General features: G+C 45.8%; 1 protein-coding gene across 1 annotated transcript; it reads left to right on the top strand.

The window, feature by feature from the left end:
• The first annotated feature begins 2,885 nt into the window (after positions 1–2,885).
• On the top strand, positions 2,886–10,213 carry SMIM19 (small integral membrane protein 19). Its single transcript, XM_060247855.1, has 3 exons — positions 2,886–3,042; positions 6,302–6,426; positions 9,740–10,213. Exons 1-3 carry the CDS (start codon positions 2,921–2,923, stop codon positions 9,805–9,807), a joined length of 315 nt encoding a protein of 104 aa, XP_060103838.1. The 5' UTR covers positions 2,886–2,920; the 3' UTR covers positions 9,808–10,213.
• Positions 10,214–22,378: the final 12,165 nt, after the last annotated feature.

Genomic DNA, 22,378 nt, shown 5'->3' with positions numbered 1-22,378 from the left:
GTCACATAAGAACATAAGAGAAGCCCTGCTGGATCAGGCCAGTGGCCCATCCAGTCCAACACTCTGTGTCTCATAAGAACATAAGAGGAGCCATGTTGGATCAGGCCAGTGGCCCCTCCAGCCCAACACTCTGTGTCACATAAGAACATAAGAGAAGCCCTGCTGGATCAGGCCAGTGGCCCATCCAGTCCAACACTCTGTGTCACATAAGAACATAAGAGGAGCCATGTTGGATCAGGCCAGTGGCCCCTCCAGCCCAACACTCTGTGTCACATAAGAACATAAGAGAAGCCCTGCTGGATCAGGCCAGTGGCCCATCCAGTCCAACACTCTGTGTCTCATAAGAACATAAGAGGAGCCATGTTGGATCAGGCCAGTGCCCCATCCAGTCCAACACTCTGTGTCACATAAGAACATAAGTGAAGCCCTGTTGGATCAGGCCAGTGCCCCATCCAGTCCAACACTCTGTGTCACATAAGAACATAAGAGAAGCCCTGCTGGATCAGGCCAATGGCCAATCCAGTCCAACACTCTGTGTCACATAAGAACATCAGAGAAGCCCTGTTGGATCAGGCCAATGGCCCCTCCAGTCCAACACTCTGTGTCACATAAGAACATCAGAGAAGCCCTGCTGGATCAGGCCAATGGCCCATGCAGTCCAACACTCTGTGTCACATAAGAACATAAGTGAAGCCCTGTTGGATCAGGCCAATGGCCCATCCAGTCCAACACTCTGTGTCTCATAAGAACATAAGAGAAGCCCTGTTGGATCAGGCCAATGGCCCATCCAGTCCAACACTCTGTGTCACATAAGAACATAAGTGAAGCCCTGTTGGATCAGGCCAATGGCCCATGCAGTCCAACACTCTGTGTCACATAAGAACATAAGTGAAGCCCTGTTGGATCAGGCCAATGGCCCATGCAGTCCAACACTCTGTGTCACATAAGAACATAAGAGAAGCCCTGTTGGATCAGGCCAATGGCCCATGCAGTCCAACACTCTGTGTCACATAAGAACATAAGAGAAGCCCTGTTGGATCAGGCCAATGGCCCATGCAGTCCAACACTCTGTGTCACATAAGAACATAAGAGAAGCCCTGTTGGATCAGGCCAATGGCCCATGCAGTCCAACACTCTGTGTCACATAAGAACATAAGAGAAGCCCTGTTGGATCAGGCCAATGGCCCATGCAGTCCAACACTCTGTGTCACATAAGAACATAAGTGAAGCCCTGTTGGATCAGGCCAATGGCCCATGCAGTCCAACACTCTGTGTCACATAAGAACATAAGTGAAGCCCTGTTGGATCAGGCCAATGGCCCATGCAGTCCAACACTCTGTGTCACATAAGAACATAAGAGAAGCCCTGTTGGATCAGGCCAATGGCCCCTCCAGTCCAACACTCTGTGTCACATAAGAACATAAGAGAAGCCTTGTTGGGTCAGGCCAATGGCCCATGCAGTCCAACACTCTGTGTCACATAAGAACATAAGAGAAGCCTTGTTGGATCAGGCCAATGGCCCCTCCAGTCCAACACTCTGTGTCACATAAGAACATAAGAGAAGCCCTGTTAGATCAGGCCAATGGCCCCTCCAGTCCAACACTCTGTGTCACATAAGAACATAAGAGAGGCCCTGTTGGATCAGGCCAACGGCCCATGCAGTCCAACACTCTGTGCCACATAAGAACATAAGTGAAGCCCTGTTGGATCAGGCCAATGGCCCATGCAGTCCAACACTCTGTGTCACATAAGAACATAAGAGAGGCCCTGTTGGATCAGGCCAATGGCCCATGCAGTCCAACACTCTGTGTCACATAAGAACATAAGTGAAGCCCTGTTGGATCAGGCCAATGGCCCATGCAGTCCAACACTCTGTGTCACATAAGAACATAAGAGAAGCCCTGTTGGATCAGGCCAATGGCCCCTCCAGTCCAACACTCTGTGTCACATAAGAACATAAGAGAAGCCTTGTTGGGTCAGGCCAATGGCCCATGCAGTCCAACACTCTGTGTCACATAAGAACATAAGAGAAGCCCTGTTGGATCAGGCCAATGGCCCCTCCAGTCCAACACTCTGTGTCACATAAGAACATAACAGAAGCCTTGTTGGATCAGGCCAATGGCCCATGCAGTCCAACACTCTGTGTCACATAAGAACATAAGAGAAGCCCTGTTGGATCAGGCCAATGGCCCCTCCAGTCCAACACTCTGTGTCACATAAGAACATAAGAGAAGCCTTGTTGGATCAGGCCAATGGCCCCTCCAGTCCAACACTCTGTGTCACATAAGAACATAAGAGAGGCCCTGTTGGATCAGGCCAACGGCCCATGCAGTCCAACACTCTGTGCCACATAAGAACATAAGAGAGGCCCTGTTAGATCAGGCCAGTGGCCCCTCCAGTCCAGCACTCTGTGTCACACGGGGGCGCAAAAAACTAAGCACCAGCATTGACATGACGTCATTCAATGCACAGAGCACAGAGAAGGGCCGCACTTGCAGCGGTGCCAGCACTCTATGCCCTCAGCCCCAGTTCCTCTCAGCCTCTTGCAGCAGTAGAGCGCCTCGGACTAGCGTGCAAAGGCCTCCGGAGGGGTCCCGCAGGGGTGTGGGGGGGCCCTGCTCAGAGGAGCCGGGCAGCTGCCAGGGCGGGGGGGGCTGCCCCTTGGAGCAGGGAGGCCCATCAGGCGCTGCTGCTGCCGCCGAGGGCGGAGTCTCCCCGCAGGCGGGAGGGCAGGCAGGCCCCACTTCCCCTGGGCCACGAGGAGGAGGAGGAGGAGGAGGCGCGGCCAGCACGTGACCCGCCTGCCCGGCCCCGAGAAGCGCCTCCTCGCCCCGCCCCCTCCGGAAAGCGAGCTCGTGGGCCAGAGCGGCCGGCTCCCCTGCCCCGGAAGTCCCGCCCCCTCTCCTCAGCGGCGGCGGCCATGGCGGGCGAGAGCGGTGGCGAGGCGATGGACTACTCGGTGCACGAGGCCTGGAACGAGGCCACCAACGTCTACCTGCTGGCGGTGCTGGCCAGCCTGGCCCTCCTCGTCTACGCGCGCCGGTGAGAGAGAGCAGGGCCTCCTCGCCCGTGGCCCCCCGCCTCCCCTGCGCCTGCGCAGCTGAGCCGGCCTCGGGAGATGGGCCGTCTGTCCAGCCATCTCCTCCAACGCGCGGGGTGGGAACCAGGAGGAGAGGGTCCCCAGGCGGCTGGCACCTCGCGTCAGAAAAGCCACAGCGCCTGGAGGGAGCCAGACGAGGGCCGGAAAGCATTCAAGGGGAGGGGTGGTCATGGGTATCTCTTTAAGCCCATGTCCACCCCTGGATGTGCACAGAGGAGTGATGGAAAGCAAAACATGGCATTTATTGGGGGATTTTTTTTTACTCCGCTTCCCCCCAGTGGAGGCCTAGAACAAGTTGCACACGTGCAGTTTTAATAAAGAAAAGAAAATCTGGGGTTGATTCTAGATCCTTTAGCTTCTTTAGTCAAAGCAATAAGCTGTGAGGCAGGCCATGAAACTCTTTGGCTCCCTCTGACCACACCTGCATTCAGAAATAAACAGATCTCTTCTGCACTATTTGTGCGTTTGTAGAGGTTCTGTATTCCTGCACTTTTACTCTTTCTGGGGGAGCAAAATTTATTGCCATGCCATGCAAAATATTTCTTGTACCTGGCTAATGCATGGCTCAGGGCTTCTAGCCTCCAAGATAATTCCTGTCTCTCTCTAGTGGATGGACAGTCACAGCTGGATTTTGATGACAAAATAACAGTCCTGCTTTGCTTGCCTCCTGCCTTGCTGTCCCAGCGAAAGATTACATACGGTAACTCATTTTAGGAAATTCTCAGGGGAAAGGCTTTAGAAAGCCATGTGGGAACCATTTATATATATCTTATTTACTTTATTTAAATGTAACTATCTCCCCGGGGGGGGGGGGGGGCGGGGACTCAAACTGACTTTGAGTTAGTTAGGCTGAGAGTGTGTGGCCCAAGGTCACCCAGCAAGTTTGCATGGCAGAGTGGGGGTTCGAACCTGGATCTTACCTTCTAGTGCAGCACTACAATCATGGCACCAGGAAACTCGCTGGCTTGTTGTTTGAGACAGAATTGTCTACTGTTCAAGAATTTGGCCTGCTTTGCAATCTAAGTGTGTCTATTCATTATTGATATGCCACAATAAATGTGCTATTCCTTCCGGTTACTAGAGCAGCCGTCTTGTTTTCTGCCGACTCGGGACACCTCTGTTTCCCCTTTTTCTTAAATCCTGACAAAGGGGACACGTCGTCCATGAAAGCTTATACTGCAGTAGGCTATTAGTCTTTAAGGGGCCACAGGAATCCTGTGTATTTTTGCTGCAACACACAACCACAGCTGCCACTCTGGAATGAGCAAGAAGATGTGATCCCTCCTGCTGAAGAAGCTCATTCCAGAGATGACAATAATAGTAACTCTCTCAGAATCTAGTGGTTTTTATGCAACATCCCCAAACCTCCTCCCCAAATTCAAAAATGACCAGAAAAGCAGATGTGTTCCAACGTTGGGGTCTTAATTCATTGTCTTTTTTGCATATCATTGGGGGGGGGGCGAGATTGTACAGAGTTAATCACTACATGAAAAACAATGTAGAACTTCTGTGGGTTATACCCAGCTGATCTTGAGAGGCTTACAGTGGAATCTTAAGAACATTTTCCAGGGAGTAAGCTCCATTGAATAGACTGGAGTGGTAGAATGAACAGTGGGGGGTGTGTGTGTTGACATAGACCACTACAATGATTAGTGTCGGTCTCATCTGCTTTTACTTTGTTGCCTTTACAAATCTGCAGTCTGCTTTCTGTATTGTTTATAGTGTGTTTAGATAGGTTTTTTAGTCTGTCTTTTTCTCCCATTCTGTAATCCTGTTCATGTTCCCTGGGTTATTGGTTGTCTTGTACTGTCCACCCTGAGTTTCAGTGAGAAAGGCGAACTATAAAGTAATAAAATAAAAACAGATAAATTCCGAGTCGAGCTGCTTAGGGCTGCTCTCTTATTTGCAGGACCTGCCATCTGGTAAATAGATCTCATCTGTGCTTCACACAGCTGCCCCATAAGGCTATCAAAATACCAAGTGGCAACATTTCAGTGTAGAAAGTATTCCCCAGAAAATCTTTAAACAACACATTTTGGCTGGACTAGGTCAGAACCCCCCCGCATTCCTGAGAGGGTGTGGTCTGCTCAGTGTGCCAGTGGCTTTTTTGTTGTTGTAATGTAATGTTATTGTATAATTGTAGTTATGGGTTTTTTAAAAGGTTAACTGCTTTGTGAAGAAGCGGTACATAAATGTGGGTAATAAATACACTAAAGAGAACAGAATATGGTTGGACTGTAAAGAGAAAAAACAATCGGTATTAATGCAGTGCTTGAAGATGTGGTCCTAAGTGGAGTTATACCTTTCTTAGCCCATTCACTTCAGTGGACTTGGAAGGGTGGAACTCTGTGACTGCACAGTTACTGTTCCAAGTGCTTTGTATACAACACATCCTTACAGCCTACCAGTAAGATTGCCTAGTAATATTGGAGCAAGGCTGAGAGGTAGCTATTTTTTTATTCTGGGGACTCCGCAAGAGGGCTCAGGGTGGCTCACAGCATATCATCCAACAATAAAGCCATACATTAGTTAAGTAGAGCAGTTCATTAAAACATTAACTCAGCAATTTACAGTTAGTCTGCTAGCAGCACAGCCAATAGTTTCTTCATGCCAGGGAGGTGGGGTGCATTCTGGCTAAGTAGATGGGCCCAGGCGCCCAAGGTGTAAATGGAGCCACCATCGCTTGAGTAGGGGAGGCCGTAATGTTACTTGACATCCACTGCCTCAACCAAAGGAGGAGGAGACTTGAATTCAGCATTGTTCTACCCGCCCTTTGCTCTAAGACAGGGGTGGCCAATGGTAGCTCTCCAGATGTTTTTTTGCCTACAATTCCCATCAGTCCCAGCCAGCATGGCCAATGGCTGGGGCTGATGGGAGTTGTAGGCAAAAAACATCTGGCGAGCTACCATTGGCCACCCCTGCTCTAGGAGCTCGCAAGCTGATGCAGTTGTGGAACCCCAGTGACGTGGTGCAGCCTGTCCTTTGGGCCAACCTTTGGTTGCCAGGCACGGCTTCTGGGGCCTGGTGCGTGAAGAGGCCAGAGCTCCTCTTGGGCCTGCCTTCGACTCCCTCCAGCAGAAAGAAAGCCACACTTCTGGCCCCACCACTTTGTGCCCTGGTGATGGCCACCCATTGGTGAAGGCACTTCCAAAGGGGAGGTGGCTTTATTTTGTTTTATTTTGCTTATACTTTTGATTTCAGAAATAAAAGGAAGATCATGCGAATTTTTACGTTACCCCCAACTGCAGAGATGCCATCTGAGCCAAACTTTTATGATAGTGTGAAAAAAATCCGTCTCCGACAACAATTAGAGATGTACTCTATTGGTAAGTATGGTTTTGTTCTTGAAGACGTGAAAGTTCTGGGTGAGTTAGATATTTTAAAATGCAGTTTGCAGTTTGGTGTTGAATGTGTCTGAGACTCCTCCTAGAGTCTGAATAGCAGTGTCTAAAATTATCACAGCCTGGATTTATGGCAATGTTTAAGATTTAAGACATTGGGGGACGGGTCTGAATGTAATCTAGAGGCATGAAAGTTTAGGGGTCTTCTCTCACTGTGTATTGCAAACAGGTATTGGTGGGATAAGGACTTTGAAGAGCCATCATACTGCAGAACAGCAATATACAGAAAGGTAATACTGGGGGATATGCAGTGGAGAGCATCAAGTATCCCCAAAGTTACCCTTTGGTTTGACACATCTTTGAATCTTAACACACGCAGAGCTGGATGCAGCCTTCCACCAGCAAATCAGACAATATGGCATTTCTCTACACCCCCGCCCCCCTGCTGGGGCCCACTGAGCCACTCAAAATTCTCCTGGGAACCAGGGGGACCTCACAGACAACATGGGAGCAAAGTATATGTCTGCAATGAAAGGGAAGAATTTACCAAAGATTGCGCTTCCCTCCTCTGCCAAAGGAAGTTAGTGGCACCTGGATCCAGCCCAGTTTGGCTGGTGTTCAAAACTTCTGAGCCCGGTCCCTTAATCCACAGTCTGCAAACTCCTGGACTGTACACCTCCTCTCTTGTCTCTGCTGTGTTTAGTCATCTCTTTGTTATGATGTCCTGGAAATGGGAGCCCAGCCAGGGGTTGAAGCTGCTTTTTGACGAACTTTAAAAGGGGTAAATTCTCTGAGATGTGGAGGCATGTGAAGAGGAAACTGAAAGGAAAGGTAAACACAGTCAAAATCCTTGGGGAAGCTTGGAGGTTATTTAAAACTACAATCCTAGAAGCACAGATAAAATATATACCACAAGTTAGGAAAGGTATAAACAGGTATAAGAGAAGACCTGCATAGTTAACAAAGTAATGGAAGCTGTAAAAGTTAAGAAGGACTCCTTTAAGCGGTGGAAAGCTAGTCCAAGTGAAATTAATAAAAGGGAACACACTGTGATCAGGCAGGCAAAAAGGGACTATGAGGAGCATATTGCAAAAAACATAAAGACCAACAATAAAAATTTCTTCAAATATATTAGAAGCAGGAAACCAGCCAGGGAGGCAGTGGGGCCCTTGGATGACCAAGGGGTCAAAGGATTACTGAAGGAGGATAGGGAAATGGCTGAGAAGATAAATGATTACTGAAGGAGGATAGGGAAATGGCTGAGAAGATAAATGAATTTTTTGCCTCCGTCTTCACTGTGGAAGATGAGAAGTGTTTGCCTGCTCCGGAACCACTTTTATTGGAAGGGGTATTGAAAGACCTGAGCCAGATTGAGGTGACAAGAGAGGAGGTCCTACAACTGATGGGCGAATTAAAAACTAATAAGTCACCAGGTCCGGATAGCATACATCCAAGAGTTCTGAAAGAACTCAGAGTTGAACTTGTGGATCTTCTGACAAAAATATGTAATCTTTCATTGACATCTGCCTCCGTTCCTGAGGACTGGAAGGTAGCAAATGTCACCCCCATCTTTAGAAAGGGTACCAGAGGAGATCCAGGTAACTACAGGCCAGTCAGTCTGACTTCAATACCGGGAAAGTTGGTAGAAACCATTATCAAGGACAGAATGAGTAGGCACATTGATGAACATGAGTTATTGAGGAAGACTCAGCATGGGTTCTCTAAGGGAAGATCTTGCCTCACTAACCTGTTACATTTCTTTGAGGGGGTGAACAAACATGTAGACAAAGGAGTCCCGATTGATATTGTTTACCTTGACTTCCAGAAAGCTTTTGATAAAGTTCCTCATCAAAGGCTCCTTAGTAAGCTTGAGAGTCATGGAGTAAAAGGACAGGTCCTCTTGTGGATCAAAAACTGGCTAATTAATAGGAAACAGCCAGCTTCAAGAGGGGGTTAGATAAAAATATGGAGCAGAGCTCCATCAGTGGCTATTAGCCACAGTGTGTATGTATATATATGTGTGTGTGTGTGTGTGTGTGTGTATATACAAAATTTTGGCCACTGTGTGATACAGAGTGTTGGACTGGATGGCCCATTGGCCTGATCCAACATGACTTCTCTTATGTTCTTGTCTCTCACTCGAGATAGGAGCCTTTCTATTAATGATGAACAGAATCAGCCAAAAGACTCTTTCTAAGATAGGCACTGAAAATTAAACCAGAATTTAGCAGATATTTTCTGCTGACAGGCAGAATGTTTTGCATGGGTTTCTTTAGATTGTAACAACCTGGAATTCGCAGCAAAAGTGTAGGAGCTGCCTTCTGGCCATTAATGGTGCAATTCTAAGAATGGTTTCCTGGGATTAAGCCCCACTAAACAGACCTTAACATTGCTGTCATCCATTGGTAGTCTAAAGCCAGTTTGCAAAACATGGCAGAATTGCACAGATTATACGTGCAGCTGTCGTGTCCAGCTTGGTTGCTGGGAGATGCGGTTCTTCCTGTTTGAAGTTAGTACTCGCTTGCTGTGCTGGCTGTGCAGGTATCTGATAAGACTTTACAACTTATTTCTCCCTGTCAGCACATGACTTGGATTTACACCTGTAAACCCAATTACTTAAACATCACTAAATGAGGTGCTTTCATTAATAAAAATAGATGTTCAGCTCTTGTTAACTGGAGGAAAATTTTGATTCCAAGCATTATGAAATGAAAATTGTTTCTATGAGCTGTGAAATTTATCCTTCAGCTTGTTACCTAGCAAATCAAAACAGATAGTTTGCCTTTCTGAAGTCCAACCTATAAGTCTGACTACATATAGCTTTTCCCTTCCAAAATCCCATGGTCACTACTGCCCAGGGTGCTCACTATTTCTCCTTCTTCAATCAATTCTTCCTTGTTGGTGAGAATCAAATCCAAGATAGCAGATCCCCTTGTTTCCGTCTTCACTTTCTGGAAAAGGAAGTTTTCAGCAAGACAAGTCAGGAATCTATTTGACTTTTCATTTTTAGCAGAGTTGGACTTCCAACAGATGACCGGGTAATTGAAATCTCCCATGATCACTGTATCCCTTCTCTTGGAGAACTTTGCAATCTGCTGTAGAAGTATCTCATTCAAGTCCTCTGCCTGACTTGGTGGTCTATAGCAGAACCCCACAATAATATCACTGTTATTTTTACTCCTTTTATTTTTACCCAGAGACTCTCAACTAAATCACTAAATCACTTGTTGCTATTAAAATAGGTCTGCACTGCCTTCAGCAAGGTGAGTGACATTTTAAATCCTTTCCCTTCCCCCAGCAAGAAAATATGACCAGCAACAGCAGCCACAGAAGCAGTCGGACAGCGTACAGCTTTTGGTGGAATGAAGTCTTGCACCTGGAATCAAGAAATGGAGCCGGGCAGGTGATAGGGCAGTTGGGATTGGATCGTTTTCCTTGCCACTTTAATAGGATGTAGTTTCTCTTTAAAAAACATCTATACACCGTTTTTGATAGTGGTCCTGCATAAATGTGCATAGAATGAAGCCTCAGACAAGAAAGTCTAATTCATCTTCCTCCTCCTGTTTGTATTACTGTATTTCCAACAAAACCAGAAATGTGCAGGAACCTTAAGATTTTGTTATGGGCTTCAGAACTTGTTTCAAGTGGCATTATCTTAATCAGAGGGTTGGGAATGATTTATGGTACCCTGTAAGTATCATAAATGTTGTTAATAAATGGTCTGTCATGGATGGTGGACAGAAGAAGTTTACAATAAACACAATGTCTTGTATTTGGATGTTAGCCTATATGGAATGATAGAAAGACTCTGGGAGATGCAGTTCTTCCTGCTTGAGTGATGTTAATACAAGCTTGCTGTGCTGGCCCCGCAGGCATCTGGCAACATGCTCTTCCTCACTCTGTTGTGTCAACTAGGCGGCTTGCATTTGCACCTTTGGACAGAGCGACTGACGCATGGATACTTTGTTTTTGCGCACAGTATTTTTTATGGTTTTTTTTAAAATCTTGTTAAACTATATGAAATAATCTTTTAAAAATCAAACAAAAATATTTATAGAACAACATTTGAGTCCAGCAGCACCTTTAAGACCCACCAAAGTTATATCCAGAATAAAACTTTGTTGGTCTTCAAGGTGCCACTGGACTCAGACTTTGTCCTGTTGATTCAGACCAACACAGCTACCTACCTGAATCTAATAGCTATGATTACTTGCTGGTACAAATTCAGTGGAGTTGGTGTGGCAGTGTATATATGGGCTATAGTGCTACTGATTTAAGAGAAATTCCCTCCTGGACAAAGTCTTTAGAAAAGCTATAATTCTTTATGGAGGTCAGCTTTTTCTCTAGGCATCTAAATGAGGGCTGCTACCAAGAAGGCCATGCAGGGAAATGGCACTGGAAAATCTTGAATGTCCATCAAGAACAGCTTGACAGACACACCAACAGTGGTCGCAGTTGGCTTATATGTATGACATAACTTCTAAGGAATTTGGTGAACTCAATAGACAAGAATAGTTTATATGTAGGTATTTGTATTTTGGAAAAATTTGGCATTTGTGTGACTTGGTCATGTTAAAAAATGTGGTATTTGACCAGTTGCCTCGCTGGGCATGATGGGAAGCCTCTGGCCTCAGCTTGGAAGGAGGGGTCAGCCGAGGAGCTGCTTTGCCCCAGCCGGTCGGGGCCTTCTGCTTATGCCCTCCTGTCCCAGAATTGCTTCCTGTGTTTAAACTGTTGAGCGGAAGGAATGTATCAAAAATGCCTGAGCACGCTGTTTGTGATGCATTGGAATAAGAAATTCCACTATACTGTCCAGCTCCACAGTTTTTTCCGCTTCTGTAAATGAGTGGAGTTTTGGTCCACATTCTCTTCCTGGGTTTTAATGCTTTTTGTATTGGTTATTCTTTCCTTGTTCTCTGTTGTATTATGTACACTCTTTGTGGTTTTTTTAAAAAATAAACTCCCCCTCCCCAAAGTGTCTAAGCACGGCGGAGATCTTTGGCTTTTCCAGGCATTTCTGTCAGCATTTGGAATGTTTCCACTGCAGTCAAGATGGTGATGTTGCTGTAGGCTGCTACTTATGGCACTGCTGGCCCATTGAAGACTTGCAATAGAAATACAGGGCCTGGAGATGCAAAATAATCTGGAAATTTTGAAACCACAGTGGTAAAAATGAAAATTGGGAGGGGGGAACATTGAAATATTATGCAATTCTTGCTTTCCTGTCAACCCTAAACTACTTTTCCGGATTTAATAATGTAAAATGCATCATTTTACCACTTGGTTAGTATATAATATTGAACTATTTGGCTTGACAGGCCAGACACCTCCTGCAGAAGGGCAGACTTACAGGAAGTCACCCCTCGTTTAATATCATTTGTGTATTGTACAGAGTAGCCTGGACCTGGAACCGAGAGAGAGCTGGAACAAACAAAATGGACCCTGGTCAGAAACAAGCCTGGGAAGATGGATGACTCAGGGTCACGGATCTCTCTTCACCCTAGAAAGAGATACTTAATCTCATCAGTGGGCTTCTCAGGAAACCATACCCTGCCCTGGCCTGCTCTCTTTGCACCTGGTCTTGCTTCCCCTTGCCTGTTCACCCTAATTAGCAGGCCATTCATAGAACGCAATCCTGTATTTCAGGGGTCATCAGAAAAACATGGACACTTTTTGCTTACATTCAACAATCTCATCAGGAGAACATGGGACACACTCAACAAGCACCATTAGCAACTCTCCTGTGAACGATCACACGTTCCCCTTGGTCTTTGTCTAGCCACAGGAAAGCCATCAAAACCTCTCCTAACGTTTTATTCCCGACAAGCCAATCATGGTATTGTTTTGGCCAGGGAACACATATCACCCTTGCCTTGGGCTACATTTTCCCTATAAAAATGGCACACTCTGCCCAGTGAAGTGCGCTATGCACACCCGCACTCTGGGTTCCTTCTGTCTCTCCAGGAAACACTGGCTTCACTGGTTTCCATGGATCTTGACCTCCAGAACCTGGTAAATATTGCCCTTCCCCAAATCTCTTTCTCTGCTACTCCCTTTTAATTTTCCTCTTACTGTGGGTGTTTCCCCTGTATGCTTTGTATGTTTGCTCTTTATTCTTTTACTCAATAACAAAACCTTTCTTGTTATCCAGCCTCATTTATTTGAGAGTTCTTAGGGAACAATCCCCATAAACATTGCTGGGGATTCCCTAGTTACCGGGGTTTTTTTTTTTGCTCCAATTAATTGGCTAATTAATAGGAAGCAGAGAGTGAGTGGGCAGTTTTCGCAGTGGAGGATGGTAAGCAGTGGAGTGCCGCAGGGCTCAGTACTGGGTCCCATGCTCTTTAACTTGTTCATAAATGATTTGGAGTTGAGAGTAAGCAGTGAAGTGGCCAATGTTTTAATTGCAAGTTTTACATTCAACAACATACTATATTTTAAACATTTGAATAATTCCACCAAATTAGTTTTTAGGTTACTCAGGGGTATCAAACTCATGGCCTGAGAGCCACAGCTGGCTCAGCCAGGGCTTGTGTCAGGCACCCCGGGGGCTCTTTTCTCCCCTCTCCTGCCCTCACCCTTTGAAGCTCCAAGGCTGCCGAAGTTCCCAGCTCCTTTTGCCATGTTTTTGCCTGCTTCAGCACGAAGCTCTTCTGGGCTTGCAAAGAAAATGAGGAATGAATTTTCCATTAAAGTCTCTGAATCCACATAGACCTTGATAGAAAATCCATTGTTTTCCTTGCAATTTTGTCTGTACTGCAATGTATTTCAATGGGATGGAGTTCAAGTAGCTTCACTTTTCACTGTTTGAATGGCCAGTTGAAGCTGTTCCTAGTGAGTACTCTTATCTGGCAACCGATAGCCAAAGGGGTATATTACTCTGGAGAGCCATTGCCAATCTGAGTAGACCTGGGGTGGGGGCGGGGAGCTTGCAGTGCCCAGCCATTTCATGTTTTCCAAGGCTCACAGCATTTTATACTTTAAGTTTCTGCTGTGATCCTTGTGCTTTTTCTTGATGTTTTATTTTTAAAACTGCATTGCCAAATCCCACTATTCCTCCACCTTTCCATTTAAAACAAAATATCACAAGAGTTTTAAGCATGTTTGTATTTAAAATTAAAAATAGTATCTTTGTGTTTATCTGCATCCTTTATAAAGTTTCCATCTTTGCTACCTGGCATTACATTTTATGAGAGGCATGGCTGGGTCCCCGTCCCTTGTAACAAATGAGCTGGACACCCCTGATTATATAGTTAGATGCCTCTACATAGGTGAGCCACCAATAGAGTTGCCAAGTCCAATTCAAGAAATATCTGGGGACTTTGGAGGTGGAGCCAGGAGACTTCGGGGGCGGAGCCAGGAAGAAGGGTGTGACAAGCATAATTGAACTCCAAGAGAGTTCTGGCCATCACATTTAAAGGGACAGCACACCTTTTTAAATGTCTTCCTTCCATAGGAAATAATGGATAGGGGCACCTTCTTCTGGGGCTCATAGAATTGGACCCCTTGGTCCAATCGTTTTGAAACTTGGGGGGTACTTTGGGGAGAGGCACTAGATACTATATTGAAAATTTGGTGCCTCTACCTCAAAAAACAGCTCCCCCAGCGCCCCCGAAACCTCCAGAACAATTCTCCATTATAGCCTATGAGAATCGATCTCCACATAGGGAATAATGAAGACGTTTCCCTCTCCCCCCCTCCCCCCATTTCTGGCGAGTCTGAAGCAGGGGATTGGCCTCTCTACTCACTAGTTGCTGCCAGCTTCTTCACAGCAACACAGACACATCATCCCAAATTGAAGCCTTTCAAGTCAAGCCTCCGGAGGTGCAAAGGCACATGGTCCTTTGTGGGCAGGGTGGGGCGGGGCTCCCCCCCCCCGCCAGCCAGCTGACTGGGGGCAGGAAGTAGCCTGGGAAGAAGAAAGGCTGCTGCAATCGGGGCTGGGTGGGAAGGGAATGGCAAGGAGAAGCTGCTGTGATCCGGGGTGGGAAGGGAAGGGATGAGGAGAAGCAGCGGGGATCGGTGGGAAGGGAAGGGGCAAGGAGAAGCTGCTGGGATCGGGGCTGGGTGGGAAGGGCCGCCATTCCCCCTCCCCCCCTGTTTCAGGAGTTTTGGCGAGCGGGGGGAGGAGGCTCCATATCGGGATTTGGGAAGCCTAGCCACCAATGAGCATACAACTTAATGAAACGAGTGTTAATTGGCTTGTTTCCCTATCTGAACTAACCTGCAGCATTTCATTAACAGTGTTTTGCTAAGACGTCATGTGGCGAGGAGGGCTGGGGTCGGCGACAAGAGGCTCCCTACTTGGGCTCCCAAGGGGGTCGGGGCCGCATGGCCTCCTCCCACCCCCCTCCTTTCCTTTCCATGTGGGGTTCCACCTCATAAGAACATGAGAAGCCATGTTGGATCAGGCCAATGGCCCATCCAGTCCAAAACTGTGTCACACAGTGGCCAAATATATATATATATATACACACACACACACACACACACACACACAAACTGTGGCTAATAGCCACTGATGGACCTGTGCTCCATATTTTTATCTAACCCCCTCTTGAAGGTGGCTATGCTTGTGGCCGCCACCACCTCCTGTGGCAGTGAATTCCACATGTTAATCACCCTTTGGGTGAAGAAGTACTTCCTTTTATCCGTTTTAACCTGTCTGCTCAGCAATTTCATCGAATGCCCACGAGTTCTTGTATTGTGAGAAAGGGAGAAAAGTACTTCTTTCTCTACTTTCTCCATCCCATGCATTATCTTGTAAACCTCACTCATGTCACCCCGCAGTCGACGTTTCTCCAAGCTAAAGAGCCCCAAGCGTTTCAACCTTTCTTCATAGGGAAAGTGCTCCAGCCCTTTAATCATTCTAGTTGCCCTTCTCTGGACTTTCTCCAATGCTATAATACCCTTGTTGAGGTGCGGCGACCAGAACTGAGACCGCGCCATGGATTTCTGCAGGGGCCTTTCTGCAGCGCCTGCCTGCCTCCCTCCCGCCTGCTGGGCTCTGCTGCGCGGGGGGTGTGTGTGTGTGTGAGAGGCGAGCCAGCCCCCTCCCTCCCTCCCGGCGCCGCGCATCCGGGTCTCTCGGTCTTGGGAGGCGGCGCTTGTGGCGCTGCCGGGCACGGTGACCCCTTCAAGTCACGCGGTGGCGGGACCGTTGTTGCCTGGCCTGGCCTGGCCTGCCCTCCCTCGGCCTTCCTCGGCCGGCGCCAGCAGGTAGGCGGGGGGGGGGGCTGGGAGCTCCGGGGGCGCCACAGGTGGGGGGCGGGAGGGCCGGAGAGGGCGTCGCTCCTCCTTGGAGGGCACCGTGTAGGCGCTTGAAAGCGATGCTTAGAACGGCCCGTTCCCTTCCTGCACACTCCACACACCCCGCCATTTATTTATTTCTGCACGTTTCAGGAGCCCCCCCGCCTGAATCAGGCCCTTGCAGGGCATGGGGGGAACTAGCTGCGCCCCTGTGAGAAATGCAGCGTGCAAGTTTGGCATTGGAGTAAGGCAAACATCCCCCGATGTAGATGGATCCAGGCGGGCAGCGCAGCCGTGTGGGTCTGAAGCAGTAGAACAAAGCAGGAGTCAAGTGGGTTGCTCTTAAAAGGTGCTGCTTGACTCCTGCTTTATTCCACAATGTACTGGGTGTTCACTGTTCTCTGTCAGAATGGAAATCTCTTAGGCATTCCTCAGATGTGAGGTTCCAGGACGGAGCCTGCTGTTGCCAGATCAGGCACTCTTCCAGAAACCAGTAAGTGGGAAAGAGCCGCCCTGAGCCTGCTTCAAAGGGGAGGGCAGGATATAAATCAAATAAACAAACAAATAAATAAATGTTCAGTGGGAAGGAAGTGTGCATGACGGAGTATGTAGGACAACGGTTCTGCTTCATGTGTCTTCTATGCTTTTCTGTGGGAGGACAGGAAGAAGCCTGCTTGTTTTCTTGTGTAGGGAGGAATGCCATGTGGGTTCATATGAGCACTCACATGCATGAAGACATTTTTCTTTCCCCTGTTGGAAAACCACCTGTTCCTACCTCGTTCTTTGGCTAAAGTAACACATGTGATGACAACAGTTGTAGGTAGCTCACCTCTTTGACGGTCTGTGTGTCTGAGTTGAGACCTCTACCATGGATTTACTTGCTTGATGTTAGGGCTGAATGGCATAGTGGCCAAGTTTGTCCCCAATAATTATTCAGTGTGGTGAAACTAAGGTGAATTGAAGGGCAAAGCCAAGGCAAAGGTTCTCAAGAGACAAGACAATAAAAGCAAAGCCAAGGACTAATATTACTATGAGAGGCAGAGTAATAAACCATATCTGGAATATGTCATGTCAGTCAGAGAAGTAAATTATTGTAAGAGTAAAAGTACCAAAGATAAGGCATTCTTCAGCAAGAGATATAAATGTACACAAATTGACAGTGGTGCAGATAAATGCTCTTTTTATGCTTGAGCATGTACAAGCTTCCAGAAATAATATCATGTGCAGAATGTAAGAAATAGAACAGTGACAAGATCCTGTGTACACTCTGTTTTTGCTGTTATTCTACCAATATCACTTCCAGATTTCATGAAAGATACATAGACACATAGAACATATTCATATATTGCCTGAATTAAGAAACAAACCAAGCAAAAAGCTCTGTAGCTGTAAGGTGGAGGAGACAGTGACTGGAAAAATCATAGCAGTGGTTTATACTTTTATAATAAACTGTAATATCAACTATAATTGTGTAATAAACAATCAGGTTTATAAGAACTAGCTAAAAAGTCATTCACTGTCTTCACCATGAAAATATGGAAATTGCCAGCTGTAACTTAAGACAAAAGAAGGTCAGCACAGGATGCTTCTTCTGTCTGTAAATTCATCCTGTCATATAGAGACAGAAATTCTCTGAAGAATTAGATGGCTGAAGAAATGAGCAGGGACTCTTGAAAGCTCCTCCCCTGCCACAAAGTTTGTTAGTCTTTAAGGTGCTAGACTTTTTTTGCTGCTATAGACAAACATGATTACCCATCTTTAAAAATTAAGCTTGTGTGTGTGTCTCATTTGGTAATCTTATAAACCAACATTTAATGCCAACCCTGGAAAGCACCAAAGAAGTTATTATACACTACGGAAACAACTACAACATACCATAGTCTATGAAACTCAAGAAATAAAGTGCATGTCAAACCTGAATTTAAGGTAAGGACTGATGATAACAATTCTGTCTCCATCAGTGATGTGGAATAGTGTGAAAAAGAGATATGCAGGTAAGACCCAGAACTGACAAAGGTAAAGCTGTTTGTCTCAGAAAACAAGTGTCAAGAAACTTTAATTCATAAATGATCTGGAACTGGCAATGAGCAGCATAGTAGCCAGGTTTGCAGACGAGACAGTATTATTCAGGATGGTGAAAGCACAGGTGGACTATGAGGAGGATCTTTCTAAAGTGAGTGAGTGGGCAGCAGCATGGTGAATGAAATTCAGTATTGGTAAATGTCAGGTGATGCAAGTTAGAGCAAAAAATCCTGACTTCAGACATGTGCTGATGAGGTTGCAACTGGTGGGGACTGAGAGGGAGAGAGATCTGGGCATTATAATAGAGCAGTCAATAAAAATGTTGACTCCATGTGTGGCACCAGTGAAAAGACTCTGTGCTGGGATTATTAGGGGAGGAAATTGTCAGAATTATAGTGTGGCTTTCTTTGAAATACTGTCTACTGCTGGCATGTCAGTCTTCATTGGAGGGAAGAGATAAAAATGATGATCAGAGGCTATCTCAGATTGAGAGATGCTATGACTTCCAAAGCCCCTCTGAACTAGTGGACTACCAGCTTTCATTATTTACCCCCTATCCATAGTTCTATACTATATGGAGTGTGTGTGTGTTTAAATACATGCCCCTCTCACTCAGAGTGTTTAATTCTGCCCCTTCAAATCCAGAAGAAAGCCATTTTCTGTTAGTAAGAGGAGATTTTGCACAGATGTGTGGCTCACAAAAATTTGCTTCTGCAAAATAGAAGCTTCTGCCTTAGAATGGGGGGAAATGTCGCCCTTTGGTCTTTTTGTGGCTCTGAGCGGTTGAAGCAGAAGGGTTATGGAAGGAAACTTATTCAGCTGTAATCAGACATATATGTAAGAAAAAAGACTGGAGCTTCCCTTCCCAGTATAAACCTCTTTGCCTTTCAGGCAATGAGTCCTGTTGAATATAGAAAAACTAGTTTCTGTTGAAACAGGCATAGGATTGCATTGTTAGTGATAAATTAGAGGCATCCTGCTCATGCTCTTGACCACCTTATTAGAACTTATAAATGGGCTGCAGAGCCTTCTAGTTCTATCCCCCTTCCCCACCCAGTACTGCAGCCTCTTCAGTGGAAAGGGGAAGCCGCCTGCTGACCTTGAGTGAGGGGAGGCAGCAATGCTGGCAGCTCCAGGTTCTCTGTGCCTGCCTGCAAGGAAACGGCAGTGATGGAGCAGTGCAGCATTGGGGATGAGCATCCAGGCACGTGGGTTCATTGTTTTTGTAAGGGGTTAGATTTTTCTGGAAACTTGGGAAGTTTGGGTCAATATGTGTTCAGGTCGAGAGAAAGAGATTGAGTTTCTAGATGCTCTCAATGACTGTGCTATGGAGCAGATGGTAACAGAACCTACCAGGGGTGGGGCGATCCTGGATTTGGTCCTACGTAATGCCCAAGACTTGGTGAGAGATGTAAAAGTGATTGCACCGCTTGGGAGCAGTGACGATAACGTTATTGATTTCACCATTTGTATAAATAGAGAGTTGCCCCAAAAGACCAGCACAGCACGTTTAACTTTAAAAGGGGTAAAATCTCTGAGATGAGGAGGCATGTGAAGAGGAAACTGAAAGGAAAGGTAAATACAGTCAAAACTCTTGGGGAAGCTTGGAGACTATTTAAGACTACAATCCTAGAAGCTCAGATAAAATATATACTACAAGTTAAGAAAGTCACAAACAGGTATAAGAAAAGGCCTGCATGGTTAACAAACAACGTAATGGAAGCTGTAAAAGGTAAGAAGGATTCCTTTAAGCGGTGGAAAGCTAGTCCAAGTGAGATTAATAAAAGGGAACACAGGCTGTGGCAAATCAAATGCAAGCCTGTGATCAGGCAGGCAGAAAGGGACTATGAGGAGCATATTGCAAAAAAACAAAGACCAACAATAACAATTTCTTCAAATATATTAGAAGCAGGAAACCAGCCAGGGAAGCAGTGGGGCTCTTGGATGACCAAGGGGTAAAAGGATTACTGAAGGAGGATAGGGAAATGGCTGAGAAGCTGAATACATTTTTTGCCTCCGTCTTCACTGTGGAAGATGAGAAGTGTTTGCCTGCTCCAGAACCACTTATATTGGAAGGGGTGTTGAAACACCTGAGTCAGATTGAGGTGACAAGAGAGGAGGTCCTACAACTGATAGATGAATTAAAAACTAATAAGTCACCAGGTCCGGATGGCATACATCCAAGAGTTCTGAAAGAACTCAAAGTTGAACTTGTGGATCTTCTGACAAAAATATGTCATCTTTCATTGAAATCTGCCTCTGTTCCTGAGGACTGGAAGGTAGCAAATGTCACCCCCATCATTAAAAAGGGTTCCAGAGGAGATCCGGGAAACTACAGTCAGTCTGACTTCAATACCAGGAAAGTTGGTAGAAACCATTATCAAGGACAGAATGAGTAGGCACATTGATGAACACGAGTTATTGAGGAAGACTCAGCATGGGTTCTGTAAGGGAAGATCTTGCCTCACTAACCTGTTACATTTCTTTGAGGGGATGAACAAACATGTGGACAAAGGAGACCCAATAGATGTTGTTTACCTTGACTTCCAGAAAGCTTTTGATAAAGTTCCTCATCAAAGGCTCCTTAGTAAGCTCAAGAGTCATGGAGTAAAAGGACAGGCTGGAGTAAAACTGGCTGAGTAATAGGAAGCAGAGAGTGAGTATAAATGGGCAGTCTTGCAGTGGAGGACGGTAAGCAGTGGAGTGCCGCAGGGCTCAGTACTGGGTCCCATGCTCTTTAACTTGTTCATAAATGATTTGGAGTTGGGAGTAAGCAGTGAAGTGGCCAAGTTTGCAGATGACACTAAATTGTTCAGGGTGGTGATAACCAGAGAGGATTGTGAGGCACTCCAAAGGGACTGTTGAGGCTGGGTAAGTGGGCATCAACGTGGCAGATGAGGTTCAATGTGGCCAAATGCAAAGTAATGCACATTGGGGCCAAAAATCCCAGCTACAAATACATGTTGATGGGGTGTGAACTGGCAGAGACTGACCAAGAGAGAGATCTTGGGGTCGTGGTAGATAACTCACTGAAAATGTCAAGACAATGTGCGATTGCAATAAAAAAGGCCAACACCATGCTATTAGGAAGGGAACTGAAAACAAATCAGCCAGTATCATAATGCCCCTGTATAAATCGATGGTGCGGTCTCATTTGGAATACTGTGTACAATTCTGGTCACTGCACCTCAAAAAGGATATTATAGCATTGGAAAAAGTCCAGAAAAGGGCAACTAGAATGATTAGAGGGTTGGAAAATTTACCTATGAAGAAAGGTTGAAACGATTGGGGCTCTTTAGCTTGGAGAAACGTTGACTGCAGGGTGACATGATAGAGGTTTACAAAGATTATGCATGGGACGGAGAAAGTAGAGAAAGAAGTACTTTTCTCCCTTTCTCACAATACAAGAGCACGTGGGCATTCGATGAAATTGCTGAGCAGTCGGGTTAAAACGGATAAAAGGAAGTACTTCTTCACCCAAAGGGTGATTAACATGTGGAATTCACTGCCACAGGAGGTGGTGGCGGCTACAAGCATAGCCAGCTTCAAGAGGGGTTGGATAAAAATATGGAGCAGAGGTCCATCAGTGGCTTTTAGCCACAGTGTGTGTGTGTATATATATATAATTTTTTTGGCCACTGTGTGACACTGAGTGTTGGACTGGATGGGCCATTGGCCTGATCCAACATGGCTTCTCTTATGTTCTTATGTCCCCAAAGTCTGAAGAAATACCTGTTTTCCATGTGCAAGTTTAGATTTAATAAGCTATAATGCGTAATAATAGTTATATATTGTGTGTATTGTATAACTTATATTTAATAATACATTACTAAATAATTCAATGTTAAGTTTAACTTAATAGCCAGATATGCTGATAGACCTGCATATTATAACTATGAGGTTAATCTGCCCAAATAATATACTTTTGTTTTCTGTGAAATTTGTTTTCTGCTTATAATTTTTATTTTTACTTGTTTCTCAGATGGCAGATACTAAGGTACATGTGCTATGGTAGCATAGCAAACAGCTGTTTGCCTCACTTCCTTAAGTATTGGGGAGACTTGATTTTTTTAAATAGAAAACAAAGATATGTTGTTATTATTATTATTAGTTTATTTCTATTCCGCCCCTTCTCCGTTTTGGGTGGCTCAGAGCGGAGTATGTAGGCTTTTACATTCCCTAAGTATGCCAAATGCTGCACTTTCATATGTTCACTTTGTCTCATCCCATCCAGAACAGGCTGTGTGCTTGCTTCTAGGTCAGCTCTGTCACAGACCAATATTACTGACCTGTTCAGGAATTCTCCCTCTGAGTCGGAGGCCATCTTGGGTGCTTTCCACCATCTTGTCAGGGAGGCAGGGAATAGAATAATTCTACTTCCTCTTCCATGACCCTGGAGCAGCCAGATCTTCTCAGTTTCTTTCCTGCCTCTAATGGGAGAGCAACTAATTAGCTTATCTCCTAACAGATAGGAAGCAATTTAGTCTTATTTTTCTATTTCTTATCTAATTCCTCACTTTCAACCTTACTCCTCTTTAACTTTAATACTGGTCTATTCTTTACCTTTCACCTTCCCTCATATCTCTTCAGTCAGGGAGAGAGAGACGTTACCGCGGCTGATTCCCCCCCCCCCCCCTCTCAGCGGCTGATGGAAGGGTTCAGAGAC

Source organism: Heteronotia binoei, chromosome 10, assembly GCF_032191835.1.
Source record: "Heteronotia binoei isolate CCM8104 ecotype False Entrance Well chromosome 10, APGP_CSIRO_Hbin_v1, whole genome shotgun sequence".
Classification (NCBI taxonomy): domain Eukaryota; kingdom Metazoa; phylum Chordata; class Lepidosauria; order Squamata; family Gekkonidae; genus Heteronotia; species Heteronotia binoei.
This window is presented reverse-complemented; position numbering and strand designations above follow the sequence as displayed.

What these genes read in the sequence shown, in the direction of transcription:
- SMIM19 (XM_060247855.1), top strand. Translation starts at nt 2,921, where the DNA reads ATGGCGGGCGAGAGCGGTGGCGAGGCGATGGACTACTCGGTGCACGAG. An exon ending in CTCCTCGTCTACGCGCGCCG is followed by an intron (nt 3,043 to 6,301) that starts GTGAGAGAGAGC and finishes TTTTGATTTCAG; the next exon opens with AAATAAAAGGAAGATCATGC. An exon ending in ATTAGAGATGTACTCTATTG is followed by an intron (nt 6,427 to 9,739) that starts GTAAGTATGGTT and finishes CCCTTCCCCCAG; the next exon opens with CAAGAAAATATGACCAGCAA.